Genomic DNA, 16,553 nt, shown 5'->3' with positions numbered 1-16,553 from the left:
GCAACCCCGCTCCCTCCTCCGAACACGCAGGAACGGGGAGAGGCAGGCGCCATCTGCGTCGGGCGGATCGGAATCGGCGCTCGGCAGGGGGGGGTCCGGCGGGCAAGCTGGACAGGGGATAACAGACAGGCAGAACCGACGAGAACAGGACAGGCAAAATCAGAGCAGAATCAGAACAGGTAAACAGGACAGGCAAAATCAGAACAGGTAAACAGGACAGGCCTCTACAGAAGAGTCGCACTCAGGTCAGGCCTCTACAGAAGAGTCGCACTCAGGTCAGGCCTCTACAGAAGAGTCGCACTCAGGTCAGGCCGATGCAGAAGAGTCGCACTCAGGGGGTTCAGATTCAGAAGAGTCGCACTCAGGGGGTTCAGATTCAGAAGAGTCGCACTCAGGGGGTTCAGATTCAGAAGAGTCGCACTCAGGGGGTTCAGATTCAGAAGAGTCGCACTCAGGGGGTTCAGATTCAGAAGAGTCGCACTCAGGGGGTTCAGATTCAGAAGAGTCAGACTCAGGGGGGATCAGATTCAGAAGAGTCAGACTCAGGGGGGATCAGATTCAGAAGAGTCAGACTCAGGGGGGATCAGATTCAGAAGAGTCAGACTCAGGGGGGAACAGATTCAGAACAGACAAGACAGGACAGGAAAGACTGAACAAAATCAGTACAGGGGGAGTCGAACAGGCAGGCATGGGAGTCGAACAGGCAGGCATGGGAGTCGAACAGGCAGGCATGGGAGTCGAACAGGCAGGCATGGGAGTCGAACAGGCAGCATGGGAGTCGAACAGGCAGGCTTGGGAGTCGAACAGGCAGGCTTGGGAGTCGAACAGGCAGGCTTGGGAGTCGGAGTCGGGCTGGCACGCAGGGGAGACGGAATAGCAGGCAATCGGCACGGGAGTCGGGCAGGCAGGCATGAGAGTCGAACAGGCAGGCGTCAATTCCTCCCGTGAGTCGATTCGAGGCACAGCAAGGGCCACGACGGGCGGGGCCGTGGTTCGAACGAGCAGGGAAGGCCAACTCAGTAGGCGCCTGCCGAACTGCGCTCTCCAGCTCTCCCCAAGTCGCGCTGGGATCGTTCGCTGAGTTCTCTTTGTTGGCGGGTTCATTCTGTCTCGGGGCGTGGTGGCGTGGAAGGTGACCGGACCAGAACGGAGGCAGGAGGCATGAAGGGAGAACTCAAATGCGTTGACGATCCATAGGTTTTATTTAATAAAATAAAAGTCGCCCAATACTCCGAGGCAAAACAGAACAATACAGAGTTCCTCCGGCACGAACTCAACAGGACATGGCATAACAGACTAATACATGACAAGGCATAACAGACTAAAACAGGACAAGCATAACAGACCGGGATTGTGTATAAGAGTAGTAATGAACCCGCAACCGCAGAGCCCACCATGCAGCCTTAAATACAGACCCACCATTAGTGAAAATGCTTTCAGCTGTTGCCCAGGGGGCGGGGCAGACTGGTCACCAAGGCGACCGTGACAGGAAGCCAATCAGTCAATGACCCGCTGCTGGGGCAAAACGGTTGGGCCCAATTTGGGGCAATGGGCAACCGTGACAATTGTAAAACTCAATGTGGGCCACTTCAAAAGTGTTTTACTGCATGACACTTAATTGAAATTAAATTGATTTTTGAGAAAATCAGAAAGACGTACCAAAAAATGTAGCCAGCTCTTGAATGTTGGCCATTATCCCAACAAAAATGTTGTTTTTATGGGTGTACTCAAAGGGACACGGGCTAAGAAATCCAGGTGAGTGCAATACTACCACCTACCTACCTACTACTATACCTAGCCACTCCTTTGCACATCTGTTCTCCTCTGCACTATCGTACTCCAGTGTTATTGTTATTGTATAGTGACTTGTTTACCTGACTGCCTATTTTGCACATCTGGTTAGCTGCTCCTCTTGCACTCTTTGCACTACTGTATAATACTATACATAGCTATAATTATTAGTATATTATTAGTACTTCAATACTCCAACTCAATACAACATTTTATTTATATCTGTACATTCAAGGAAACTGTGCGGGTCAGATGTATCGACATTTCGTTCTGTATACACATGTACAAGAATGACAATAAAGTAGATCTGAATACTATTGCCCCAAACAGCTATTCTAAGTCAAATAACATTGGAATGGTTTGTTTCCTTTAATGTTCTCTGGTTGATAAATGTTAGTCAGCAAATACAGACGGTGGATAGTTTATTTTGCGAGTAACGCTTAGCTTTGGCGACATCCGGTGAACATATTTAAAACTTTCTGAAGTGATGAGGCTTATTTTTCTCTTGTGTTTCTTGCAGCTTAGTCATATATTACACAGTGTCTCTTTGAAATGGGTTACAATTGCAATGTGTCAAAAAGTGACCCGATGAGGCAATCGACAAGACAAGACCCTAAACCCTTGCGTGGCTGTTGCCGCTATCGGTGTGTGAGTGTGTGTGTGAATGGGTAAGTGTGAAGCACATTGCAAAGCGCTATGGGATGTCTTCAGTGACTTGAAAAGCACTATATAAATGCAGAGCATTGACCATTTTAGAAGCATAATTCGGAGGCTGACCTGAGTAGAAAGCAGCACTGAATGCATAGATGCACATGCCCCAGCAGCCCATGCTGACCCCAGCGTTGTAGCGCTGGTAGGCGTCAGAGTCGTGGGGGGCTTTGGGGTCCCCTTCAAAAACAACCTCCCCCATGAAGTCCGTGTAGAAGAGCAACATGCCTTCGAAGGACAGCCAGCCTATCAGAAGACAGTGACACGTAAAAGTTGTGCGCAAATCTTGGTAGCCTGGTTGCAGTATAATACGGTACATATGACAAGAAAGAATACATACCAGTGTGTTGTTTACGGTAAATTTCTGACTAAAAGCCCCTCATTTTTTCCTACATTTTAAAACCTGTGGCTCACAATACGACGCAACAGTGCTCCCCAGCGGCGCGGCACAGTGTATTAATTGTGACACAATGTGATTTCTGCCTAGTGCTCTAAATGTCAGATTAAAGAAACTCAATAAAGCATGGGCAAACGGCAGGAGTAACTATGTACAAAAACTTAACACATTGTCACGCGAATTGCTGACTATATTCACAACTGTCAATCTTAATCAACTAGCGCAGCAGTCAATATGATCTAAATTTACATTAACATATACGCAGGAATGTGACAAAAACATTCCCAAAACAAAACTCAATGTACTGTACTGAAAATTCAGAAACCCAAGGGTGCAAGGGTTGGGAGAACTTAAGATCAATCGCATGGCTCAAAACGTGTACAGGCTTTTGTGATTGTACAGGTCAGTGTAGTGTATTTAGATTTTGTGGAGTCTAAGAAGCAGACCACTGACGTGTGGGAGAGCTATAAATTGGCTAAGAAAAAACATCGGGCAAACACTTGTTAAGTTTTTAACCAGCTGCAGCAGGGGGAGTGCGCTGAGGAGCGGACAATTTGAAAGTAGCAATAAAACAAACAATACACAGAAAAGGCACGTGTCGTAAAGTTCTTGTTGAGTGAACGAGGCGGATGACGACGGATCTGCTCACCAGTCACACTCACACTGGGTCACCCCCCTTTGCCTCTGTGTTTTATTGAAACCACAAGACAGGAAAAGTACTGGTATGTATAAACAAAGACAAAAGACCACCTGCATAGAAAAGTACCAACACCAAAGATAGCAAGACTAATAAACGGCCAAAAGGAACATCACCTGATTAGAAATACACACCTTGAGCAAATACGTTTAAGCCTACTTTACAGTTTTGTTTTGATAATGTTTTTGTCGCATATTTGTGCGTATATAGCTCTGATTCCCAACCCGCGCACCAGGGTCCGGACTGGATCGCCATATAATCTGGATTTAAGATTAATTGTTAAATTATTTTTAATTTAGACAGGTGCATCTATTTCATGCAGTAACATTACCTTTCCCTTTCCAAGCACTGCACTGAGCAGGCATTGGGAGGTACCAACCAATCGTGTGCAATTCATACTACTTAGGTGATTTCAACTAGCCAATCAAATCGCCAACAGAGCGAGACAGACAGTCAGTCAGAAACCAAAGCTGAAAAGCGAGCGGCAAGAGATTGAAGTGGATGAAACACAGAATATTAATGCCAAATCAATTAATTTTGACTGCTGCGCATTTGATTAAGATTTACAGTACGTGTCACAGTCTGCAAACGAGTGTCTTAATTGTGGCATAACGTGTTACTTTTCTGTTCTAGACATTTCCCCGCTTATTTTTTTATAATGTAAGAAATGGTCGTGAATGAGTTCATTTTTATGGTTGTTGGAGTCTGTGGTTTGAAGTTGGGCGTGGCTTGTACGAAAACAAAGTGGAGTTTCTTTCTTAAATTTGCGCTTCTATTAAGGTGCGCTCTGTCGTCCGGAATTTATGGTAATTATATCTTCGGTACTCGTGAACCTAACCAGTTATGATTACGTGTACTCACCCAGGAAATGGTTAGTGCATAAACTGCGAAGAGAGGGAGGCATCCGGTAGATGGCTATACACAAGAGTTTCATGGACATTTGGGATTCTCCCGTCTCCGCATTCTCACTGAGGTCGCTCTCGTAGCGTACTCCATTCAGCAACATGTTTGCAACCTTCATCAGACAGAAGCATAAAAATTAGTTTGGACAATTAATTCGGTGGGTTAGCATCACTCTCAATTTGTGCAAGAAAATCAATTTCCTTTATTTTTTACGTCTTTTTAAGGGATGCAGGCGGAGCATCACTTCTCAGGATATAATTTTTGCGCAAAAACAGTCGTAACACCAAAGAACACCTGAGTAGACCTGGACAGTTTCGTGTATAGCTCATTACGCTTCATAAGGATTTTCGAGGAAATTTGGCAGTACAGTAATCCCTCGCTATATTGCAGTTTACTTCTCTCGGTTTCGCTACTTTGTCGTGCATTGTGTTCTGCATTCTGATTGGCTAAACAGTTGCCCTTTTCTGCCTGTGTCTGCCTGTGCATCAACAACCTTGCAGTCTAAGTTGTACACTTGACGAACCTACATTACAAAACTCCTTTCAATTTTGAGTTTCTCTGAAAGCCATTCCAACAAAATTATCTGGACTGACAAAAACACCAGAAGGCAGAGGAAGACACTTTCCATCGCAGACAAACTTGGACTTCTCCACATGCCGGAGGAAGGTAAAAGCATTTTTACGGCACTTTTTCATTTTCCAATCATGTCCACATGATGGCGACAAATATCATCTGAAGTAAAGTTGATTGTTTCTTGAACAGCGTTGGAAATACTGCTGTTATAAGTAACGCATTATTTTTTCAGTAACAGGGTAATCTAACCAATGGAGTGTACTTTTGTTGGGCCAGGTGGTCCATTATCCCCAGTCAACTATAGCTGAAAGCGGTTTAGGGCTGGAGAGCAAATTCGTGTTATGCGTAGCAGCTTTTTTTTCCCGTTCTTTACACCTAAAAAGAACAGCACTCGTGCGGCCGCAATCCATTATCCCCGGTCGACTATAGCTGAAAGAGGTTTAGGGCTGGAGAGCAAATTTGTGTTATGCGTAGCATCTCTTTTTTCCCGTTCTTTACACCTAAAAAGAACAGCACTCGTGCGGCCACAATCTGTTGTCCACGGTTGACTACTGTTGTAAACGATGGCAGACAAAGCGCATTTCGTATTTCATTTTGTATTGAGTATTTCTGCCCAAAAATATCTGCACAAGTGCAGCTGCGATCTATTATGTTTTTGTGGTTAGCTGGGCCTATTTTAGCACCATTTTTAAGACCATAAACCTTGTAATAACACATTAATAACAAAGTAACAAAATTCATATCAAACTGATAGCACTTCTCACTAAAAAAACAAGAAGCTATTAGCTTCACGAACCCTTCTTTTTAACGTTTCATATCGAAAAAAAACCTGATCAACATCATGCCACACCCATATGTGTATGTCCACTGATGGCTCACGTTATACCTGCTGGCTGAACGTCACAGTTCTTCTTCGTCCATTCTCCATCCCGACTATTTGCGTGGCCATTGGCTCCTCCTCCATGAGAGCCAGACTCTGAGGTCGCTTGAGGATTCCCGAAGAGGAGCCCCTACGTGTTTGGGGACCAGTCTCTGACCCGACTGTAACCTGAGACGCAGGTTGGGATTGTGGGACACCCTCTGTGTCTGGGTGACAGACTGTATCAGGGTGCCCATTCATCTGGGTGGATCCTTCGGGAGCAGGTGAGTCACCTGGAAGAATGGGAACAGAATTGGGGGCCTGGAGGCCCTTTGGTGAGAGGTAAGATCATGCCTAAAAAAAAATCCAGCGGTATTTAAGCCCGACTCAGCCCGAGCCCAACCAACTAACTTGATTTGAGGGACCAAATGTGAAGCAAACTGAAATTTCATATTTTGTGAGAACTCTGGAAGTGAGGTGAATTATGATAACATATTAAAGCCTGTCTTTTGTAAAAAAATCTAAGTTAAAGGTGGTGTGCGCTGTTTGAGGTGTTGGGCGAAGCTGTTCGGGGTGCGGGAGGAGGAAAGTTGCGGACAGTGGGGCTTCGAGAGTGACTATATGTACGTCACTGCCGGTTTTTGTAAGTGTAGCATGAAAATGGTGAAAGTAAGAAGAGGTCTGTGTCAATAACAGTACAAACACCAAACTCCAAGAAAGATGAAAAAAGGAAGAGTTTATTCTAACGTGTATAAGAAATGCACGAGCTTGGCAGAGACTGCAATGATGACACAGACCAGAATATGGCGTCAGCGAGTTAAAAAGTTCAAAATTCCGTAAGGCACCTTTAAACTAGACTGTAAAAATGTTTTACATTGTTTATATTTCTAAGTTCGGAAAGGTTACCTTAACTGACAATTTTTTCATCATTGATAGATGCATTTTAAGAGTAAACGGGAACATTTTTAGCCTGTCCATCATTTTGCGGGTTGAAAATTGGGCTATAAACTACAGCAACATTATGTTCAGCAAGAATCTAGCGCACTACTTTGGGGGAGAGGAAGAGACAAAGAACAATGACAGGTGGATGAAACACAGAGACAGAATTTGACATAGCAATAATTTACTACAGTACGTGTTGTGATAAGGCAACTTATGTTTTTTTTACAGACCATGGTATCACATGGCCAATTTTACTCACAGCCTTGAAACACCTCTGATGTTAGCATAGCAACATCACGTCCTAACTGGTGGCTAAATATTCCCTTTGATGTTAGCGTAGCAACGTCAAATTGAGATGTGAAGAGGATACCGATTTAATCACGATATTTCTTGCACATCATGGCCCCTGCTATTAGCTCTAGAAAAAAAAGGCAGCGAGAGAGAAGCCCTGACGTGGGCTGAAATTCGGGTCGGGTCAGGCTAGGATTAGGGATTGATCTTAAAATCTTACCTCTGCCTGAGGTGTCTGTTGACCCGTGTAGCAGTCTATGAGAACACTGTCAATGTAGGAGTTTCCCATTGAAGAGGCAAATTCATTGAGGCCGGCGAGTGAGTTATCCCGACTTATAAAGCTGCCGTATTTTGGCGTGAGGGGGCTCATGGGTGATATGGGGCTGGTGAGGCCGGCGCACAGGCGGGCGTTGGCGCTACAGGAATGCGCCAAAGAGTCAAGGTGGCTGGACTTTGACGATTGATAGCCGTAGTGACCTTCCTCGTCCTCATCATCCACCTCCAGCGCAGATCCCGGTGGGGCCGGTGGCGATGGAGGAAGGAGAAAGTTGGGGCTCTTCAAATGGTTTTTGACAGAGGGATGGCTTTTTGGCAGAGGCCGTTCTGGGATACTCGTGAGGGTCATGGCCGTGGCGATCACCAGAGTGATGCTGGTGAACACATAGATGACCCGTAGCTGACCTCCCATTGACCTTCCGAAGTGGGTCTGGTCCCAGTTGATGCCGCCCACAATATACCCGAAGCCTCCCCCGAGTCCTGCATGGCAACACATACAAACAAATGTTAATTCAAGACCTGCTGGCAAGGCTAGTCTCTTGGCCTATGGAAACATGTTGAAAAAGACATTTTGGAATAAAAACAACAACATATGTTTGGGACCACACCATGGCTGGAGAAAAAAAAGCTTTTTTGACAGTACCCTGAAATGGAGAAAGATATCTTTGAGTCGTTTGAAACCCAGAGACAAAACGGATATGGAGTGTCTCGGCTAATTGTTTTTTGGAAGCTTGCAAAAACAAAAATATATGAAGGATTCACAGCTCCCTCAGGTTAGTGTAATCTTTTTTTTCTATTTATTTTATTATGTGGCCATTTTAAAGCAGTTTCAATCTTATGCCACATATTTTGGTTTTCAAATGACATCCACATGGTGGCGACAAAATTTCATCTCCCATAAAAAAATTTATACATTTTTATCAGTAGAACTATTTATATTATTTCTAACTATCCTTTTGAGCAAGGAAGTAGTTTTGTCATGAACGTAAAGGGCTTAAAAATGTGCTATGTTCTCAAGACCAAGCATGCGCCCTCGCTTTTGAGTCATATTTATCTAGTAAGAATTCTGGTAACTTTTATTTCCTCAAAACTCGAACATGCTGTGTTTGCGTAATACCAACACAATTTATTTGCATAGGAGTAAAACTATGATCTTAGTCTTAAATACAGTGGTACCTCTACTTAGGAATGTAATACGTTCTGGGAGTAGCTTCTTAACCTGAAAACTTTGTAAGCTGGGACGCATTTTGAATGTAAATGCGCTAATCCGTTACAAGTCCCACCAAAGTATGATATTTTTAGAGCATCAGAACATGAAACAAATAAATGTTAAAATTGGATTACTTCACAATAAACACAAAACATATAGATATAGAAAACAAATAATAAAGATAATAGTAAAAAAAATTCACTTCCCTTATTTGCCTCGCGGTTCTTGAAAAATTGATCCAATGACGTCTGCTTTTGCCGGCTTTTTTCGTAGCAGTAGCCCGACTTGTCAACACTTTTTTTCGGGTGATTCCTTTTAAAAAAATTCCTAGACTTCAAGGAATTTTGCTAAAATGTCTTATTTGGCCTGGTTAAATGGAACCCCTCCGCGTCTCTGACCTCTAAACTGTGACGGTGATACAAAGAGCATGCTGGGAACACGCATGTGCACTGGGTTGCCAGGCAGCATTTAAACCAGTTTGTTTACGTTCGGCAAACTCTGGGAGCGGTTTATGGCAGCGCGTACTGTACTGTATTTTTGTCTTCGTATCCTGAAACGGCTTTCTAACTATCGGCAATATTTTCCCGTTCAGATACTTCGTAACCTGAAACTTTCGTATGTAGAAACATTTGTAATTTGAGGTACCATTGTGGTTGAGTTTACCATTTGGTTTTAATTTGTATTTTTTATTTGTGCATGAACATAATCTTGTCTTTGGCACAAAAGCATCTGCAGGGTAAATCCAGTCTACCCAAAGCCCACCTGCCAGGAGTGCGTGAATGTTCAACCCTCGATCCTGGTCCTCCGGGCTGCACACGTCCATCATGTAGGCGTGACTCGGGTTGTCTGCCGAATCTGCGCTGAAATCCATCAGCACCACACCACACACCGTCAGGATTATACCCCACTTGTGATTGAAAGCCGTATCCGCCAGGGCTCCTCCGATGTCTCGCCCATTTAGCACCAGAGTCAGACCGACCAATGCCCCTGGAGGTAGGTAAAAATATTAATTTAAGGTGGGAAAGGGTTCGTAAACCTTTTTCAATGCCAAATTCAAGCACTTTCTAAGCACTTTGAAGGCCAGTTTTTTCTTGTTTCCAGTCCATCAAAGGAAGAAATCCAGTGCTGATCAAAAGGTTTTATTGTTGTTGTTGTTGACGTTGATGATTAAAACTAAGTCGCAATGTTGCTGCTAGCTATTTTGTCCTATTTTGAGATGTTCTTTTCTATTATCTACAATATTTGTGTGTCCTTTTTGAGATGAAGTGTTTAAGGAGTATGTTAGGAGTGACAAGATTGTATAGATTGATAAATGAATTTGTGAGAGACAGAACTGGAGTAGTAGTGGAACTGAGCAAACGTGTGGATAAGAGAGTACTCGGTTGGTTTGGACACATGGAGAGGATGGATGAGGAGCGAATGTTGATGAGGATCTACGGAGCAGAAGTAAATGGAAGGAGACCAAGAGGAAGATTGATGATTGATGGTGTTATGAATGCACTGCAGGAAAGAGGTCTGTAGTGGAAGCTAGAGCTCTTGTTGGTGATAGGAATGAGTGGAGAGGTGTTGTAAAAGGATATTGGGATGTTTGGATGCGTTCTAAGAGATTTACAGGGCACCAGCAGGGGTAAACCAGTAAAAAGCTGTCGGGCCCTGCTGGTGGCGCCACCAGGCTGTGCCCAGGACACACCACAGAAAATTCTGCCCCTACGAATGTAGTGGTTAAGGGATCCAACCAACCAACCAACTGACCAGTCTGATGCAATCGTCCTCTTAGATGCGAACAGTAGGGGGTGGTTATGCTTCACATGACGACGCCATATCAGGCAGCAGGCGTGGTGGCATCGTTTTCAAATATTTTTTTTCATTTAATGCGCACAAGACACACCACAGAAAATGGTGCCCTTAGTGGTTGAGAGATCCAGCCGCTCACCTACCCACCTTATCAGGTCACACTGCCAGGAAACATGGCAGTGTCAACATTTCGAAGCATCTTCCTGACCTTGAAAACACGACATTCAAATTCAAGCATTTTCAAGGCACCCGCATGAGGTGTGAAAAGAGTGATCAACAGTTTTAAATGAATTTCCTGTACTTTGCATGGATGATATTTTCCTTAAGCCACAAGAGATTAAAAAAGCAACAAACCGCCTACTCGTACATCTCTTTCAAGTCCCTGCTCGGCAGAGCAAAACGGAATCTCAGAGGCGCTTTTGTGGCTTACCTATTGCCAAAGCGAAAATAAAGGGTCTCCTGCGTCCAAACCGGGATGTGCAACGGTCACTCCAAGCTCCGATCAGAGGCTGAACTAGGAACCCTGAAAAGACAAACACAGACAACAAAGACAGAGGAATATTTAAAGTTTGACATTGAAAATCACCAGCTGAATGTCAAGGACAAGGACAAGCTATGGACTGTGCTGCTTTGTCCATATTTAGAAAGCTGTCAGCAAAAAAATCAACGTCATTTCCGTTATCTGTTATTCTTCACCTGAACCATTTGTGAGTTTTTACATACCTCACATGTCAGAGATTCTCTTACAGTTTCTTGTTTCATTCTACAATAGTCCCCCCTTTGATGATTTTAAATCATCAACAACATCTTTCTTGGGCTATGGATCGCCCACAGATGCATGAAGGGATCCATGCCACACGTCTAGTCCATGCTCAGGTTCGAAAGACACAAGTTCAGTCCTTGCGCGTGTTTCAAACTTTAGGAACTGGAAGTTGCGAGTTCGTGTTTTTACTCAACCCATCATTGATGATTGATTGATGTTGGAAAGGTGAGTGGAGAAAGGGAAAAAAAATCCTGTACCTGGCAGAAGTACAGGATGTTCCTGTATGTTCTGGGGTAAGGAAACCAGGTCGACGTAGAGACTCAGAGTCAAGGACGAACCATATGGTCGGAACTTGTCAGGGTATCATAACAGAACACATAGGCACCATTGTGTCTAGTGATCGACCGCTATGGGTTTTTCAGGGCCGATACCGATTATTAGTATTCAGAGGAGGCCGATAACCTATATTTGAAGCCGATATTCATTTGCTGCAAAAGCTTACCATTTGGCGCAAGAAATTTGAGATAAAGTGAAAAGAAAAAAGGAATATTTGTTATAAATTCAAAAAAACTCAAATAGCTTTCTGAAACCTTTTACAGTAAATAAATCAGAATTTCTTCACAACTAATATGACTAATCCTTCACTCAAACCAAAAACTAACTGAATTGAAATTGGACTTAGCAGCAATTTTATAAAATTACATAGAAAAACTTAAATAGCTCCCTGAAACGTTTTACAATAGCCTAAATAAATAAAATACAATTCAACCAACACGACTTAAATGAACATAAAACAAAAAGTGCGATGGAATTTCAACAGAGCTCGCAAACTAAATAACGTGGGCACTCCTGTTTCAGAGCCAGATTGTCAAACTATTGTTCACTTTAGCGTGCTTTTTATGCTCTCTCTCAATCACAAACAGACACGCTCGATTGATAAACTAATGCTATATAGGAGCTAATTTATCATTCTTCACCTGAACGTACCTCTCTAAAACAAGTCAATTACACTATTTACACGATCTCTTAATCACACACATGCTCTTCTCTTCCGGACAAAGGTACGTCAGGACCCGTTAGCTGAGCTATGCCTCTCCAGCTTCCCAACCCCCGATCGCCTATCCCATCAGAAGGCGCGGGGTGGGTAGCATAAGGGAGGAGGAGGGGAGCAGTTTTTCAAGGTTATTTCATGAGAGCAGGGCGGTGAGTGGAGAACAATGAAGCAAGAGAGAGAGAGATTTAATAATCGACTTGTGAAGGAAAAAAAATGTAGATACCGATATCCGTCAATTTCCCAAATATCTGTGCCGATAATCGGTCGACCTTGTGGTGCCGGACTGTTAAAATAGATACCTATTAACTCAAATTGTAAAAAGTTGAAATGTCAGGGTATCACAACAAAACACAGTTTTCGCTTGTGTCTCAACTTACCAAGTATGGGACTGATGAACCACACTAAGCTATAGAACTGATCTGGCATGCCCATCTGCAGAAGGACGGGTGTCACATAAGCCGTTTCCATGGCATAGCTGAATTCGATCCCAAACAGGATGCAGCCGTTGAAGAGCAGCTCCTGGAAGGTACGTCTCGGCGGCAGTTCGTTGAGGTCCAGCCTGTCCAGGGGACACGGCGTGTTGGGCGGCGGCGGCGGTGATGGTCGGATCAGCTTTTGACGCTTTGGCTGCCGTTGGAAGTTGTTGGCACGGTGACTGAGGAGTCGAATGGAGGACGTGGGGAAGCTGGCCGTCTTGGGCAGCGAGCTCCTCCACAGTCCTTCTTGGGCAGAGGGCAGCCTACCCATGCCTGGACTGGCCAAAAGGGGGTCGCTGGGGGTGCCCATGCCCGGAGATGACATGTCTCTCTAAAGGCAGCTTACTCTGCAACACAGTCGGTCAAAGTCACAAAAGGTTCCAGACATATGCCAACCAAGCAACATTATGGGGCCCTGAGACCACATGCATGTGGTGGGTATTTCCCCAAAACTTAATCAATGCATAGATACAATCTTCCTATTCATAATTCTTTCATAATGTGTTCCAGGCAAAATTGCAAATGATTATTCATGTTCATCACTTCCTGGTCTTGCCTTAAAAGCTGATTTTGTCACGGTTGCCATGGTGCCCAATTGGCCCCGCCCATGTGGCGCCAGTTTCTGTCACGGTTGCCATGGCGCCCAATTGGCTTTGCCCCTGTGGTGCCAGCAGCAGCTTGTTGACAGATTGGCTCCCTGTCAGTATTTAAACTCTGTCCTGTCAGTCCCCTTTTGTCAGTCCGTATGCAAATCTCCGTTTTTACACGGAAAGCCCTTTTTTGCCTGTCCTGTGTTTTTGCTCCTGTTTTTTCTCCCGCTACGATCTGTTTGTTCTCGACCACGTCTGTTCTCCCGTCCCGAATAATACTGACAGGGAGCCAATCTGTCAACCCATTTTCTGATATCGATCACGTTTTTGCTCTTTTAATCCCGGCTACTGATCCGTTTTTTCCATTCCCAACACCGCCATCGCTCGCCACGGAAGTCCCACTTCCGCATTTGAGCAACATACTCCCCGTGACCAGCGATCTCCGGATCGTGTGTACACTCCTTTCCCTTCTTCCAAATAAAACTGTGAGAAACGTTACGCGAGTGGATCCTGTCTCCGTTCGGGTCCTGACAGATTTATCAGCTATTAATCTATCGGAGTTATCAAATGTATTGACCTTTTAACACCGAATTGTTGACTCATCAAAAACACACGCCAGACTTTGTCCACTGGCTCTGATTTTACTACATGAATGCTATACATTAATCACAAGATGGACGAACTATTTCTGTCATCAGACCTGGGTTTGGTGATCAAGGCATTTGGGCTGATGGATGAAAAGTGCTTAGTCCAAGGGTCTTCAACATGGTTCTCGCGGTACTAGGAAGCCACCTAAGAGCACCTGAGTATCCTGTGTAGAAGCTCAGCAGTGATGTGTTATCGTGATTTTCTAGTAAATTTGATTTCTAACTGGCATCTGAAATCTTTGACGTGAACAGGGTCTTTAAAAGCACTGTAGTGGTTGACTGTGCTCATTTTAAGCACACTTTTAATAATTACAACCGGAATACTGGTATGCTGTGTAGGTATCTACTGAGACCTTTAAATACTGGACCGAATATCAAGAGTTATCAGCGTTGCCTTGGCTATGTACGCACTTTCAACTTGGAGCCTAATAATATTAGAACACTACAGTGGAACCCTGCACGCGTAGCACTTTATCTCCGAGCCAGCCATATGTCCTCATGAAAAGAGACATATCTGGCTTGCGAGCCATAGGTTCCCGACCACTGATAACCAAAAACACACATGATGAGTGAAACAACTCTTTGGCGTATCTGATAATGAACGAGACTTCATGTTTACTTATATCTTTCAGGACCAATTTTTTGTTTTCTCCATTCTCTAACATGCCTTTGAGGCACTGTGAGTAAAAATAATGTGATAATGAGAAAAAAAATGAATGCCTTTTCGAAGGTCATCTGTATCACTGGCGGTCTAGTGTCGTCACGCTCACTGCCGTGACCCGGTTTCCATTCTTGTTGCATACAATGCTTTGCAATTACGGTCAGCAATGTTTTCAATTGATCAATCATTGCACAAATACGGTAGTATACCGCAAGGGTCTCAAACGCGGTGCCCCCAAAGGACAGCTGAAATGCCCGTGGACCTGTTCAAAAAACAGCTCACCAGTGCTGATTTTCTATTAAAATTGTTTATTTTTTTATGGTTCGCGGAGTCTATTTAACCATACTTCTAATAATTAGCCCGGAAATAACATAGTAACAACATACTAATAACATACTAAGTTGTTATTTTATGAAAGCATATCGAACTGGGTACCCCTTGTGCCAGTTAGTAACCAAAAAGTAGCTCTAAAATTGCAAAACGTTGGAGACCCCTGCTGTTAAACCTTGTTTGCACACGCATAAATACTGTATGCATTTCCAAATGTATCCACCATATTTTGCAGTCTATAAATTTGGGGTTTTTAAGTATGCCTTATAATCTGGAAATTACGGTATCAAAATTTCCACTGGCGCATAGTGGGAGCACTCCTGCCACGTCCGGTTTATTGGAAATGTTTGAATAATTAATACGTATCCGCTTAACCAGCAATTCCTTCAATTAGCAGTGAAAGAGGCTTGTGTTGCATTGGTGGTCAATGCTCAATGGTCAAAAGTGGGCGTGCATTGGAGAGTGTGGGTGGGGGTCCACCGGTCAGGAGGACACTGCAGGCACCAATGCGCAAGGAGCTGCGCATTGCCCATGTGCTCGCCCAGTGAGTATGCGGCATCGACGGGGAGCCTGTTTCCTTTTCAATATTGCATGCAGGAAGCAGGGTTTAACGGCGCCACACGACGCTAGAGACATCTTACTTTTCCCTTTCAAATGAAAACCGATCCTTATATGGTATTACGCAATCGGGACCACGTAAAAGGACACTTGGCGTGCAAATGAAAATGAGATCATTACCTTGTCGAGCTGCCTCGTCATTTATATCCCCGTTTTATTCACGGAGTCAGCGTGATGGCATCTTGAAAGCGGCGTGAGATGAATTAATGGAGCCATTATTGTGAGGTTATTTGCGCTGTTTACGTTCCTTTGATGCAAGCGCTCCGTGGTCTCGTTTTGAAAGCCCACCCCCAAGAGCCTCTTCCTGCCGGTCTCTACTGTGACGTCACGCCCCTCCCCGCAACATCAGCACCATCGGATGCATCTCGAGCATCACAAAAAGGATTTTCTACATTAAATATGTCAAGTTCAGTTTATTTAGATAGTCCTAAATCACAAGAAGTTCCAAAAGGGCTGTGCAGGCTCTATACTACCATGACACCATCCCTTGATCTGTAACATACAAAATATGACTACTACAGAAATATTCTGACAGAAATACTACAGAAATTCTACAAAAATCTGACTACTACAGAAATATTCTGACAGAAATACTACAGAAATTCTACAAAAATCTGACTACTACAGAAACATTCCGACAGAAATAGTACAGAAATCCTACAAAAATCTGACTACTACAGAAAAATTACGACAGAAATACTATACTACAGAAAAATTACGACAGATGTACTACAGAAATCCTACAAAAAACGCTTATAACCGCTTACAATTCTTCCGCATTTCCACCAGCATGTCGACTTTGCTACAAGAGGTGAGAACACATTGGACTTGGCCAATCCAAATATCAGAGGAGCATACAGAGCAGCCTCCCGCCGCCACCTTGACTTATCAGATCACCTTTCTGTTATGCTAATTCCTGCATACAAGCCCCTGCTACCAGAGAAAAACCTACAGTGAAGCAGGTGAGGGTGTG

At 44.0% G+C, this 16,553-nt stretch overlaps 1 protein-coding gene across 3 annotated transcripts in view; it reads right to left on the bottom strand.

Annotated features, from left to right (window-relative positions):
- slc45a1 (solute carrier family 45 member 1) overlaps window positions 1-15,860 on the bottom strand; it is a 30,918-nt gene extending 15,058 nt beyond the window's left edge. For 2 of the 3 annotated variants that reach the window (XM_088338056.1, XM_088338058.1), the window contains exons 1-8: window positions 15,701-15,860; window positions 12,636-13,081; window positions 10,872-10,964; window positions 9,410-9,634; window positions 7,382-7,917; window positions 5,956-6,258; window positions 4,455-4,608; window positions 2,569-2,745 (exon numbers count right to left, since the gene is read on the bottom strand). In XM_088338056.1, the coding sequence (XP_088194182.1) occupies window positions 2,569-2,745; window positions 4,455-4,608; window positions 5,956-6,258; window positions 7,382-7,917; window positions 9,410-9,634; window positions 10,872-10,964; window positions 12,636-13,059 (1,912 nt within the window). In that variant the 5' untranslated portion in view covers window positions 13,060-13,081; window positions 15,701-15,860. The remainder of the gene's footprint in view (window positions 1-2,568; window positions 2,746-4,454; window positions 4,609-5,955; window positions 6,259-7,381; window positions 7,918-9,409; window positions 9,635-10,871; window positions 10,965-12,635; window positions 13,082-15,700) is intronic. The other variant, XM_088338057.1, reaches the window with a different exon arrangement.
- Between the last annotated feature and the right edge of the window lie 693 nt (window positions 15,861-16,553).

This window comes from Urocampus carinirostris, chromosome 6, assembly GCF_059441175.1.
Source record: "Urocampus carinirostris isolate Australia breed hairy pipefish chromosome 6, RoL_Ucar_1.0, whole genome shotgun sequence".
NCBI classification, from domain to species: domain Eukaryota; kingdom Metazoa; phylum Chordata; class Actinopteri; order Syngnathiformes; family Syngnathidae; genus Urocampus; species Urocampus carinirostris.
This window is presented reverse-complemented; position numbering and strand designations above follow the sequence as displayed.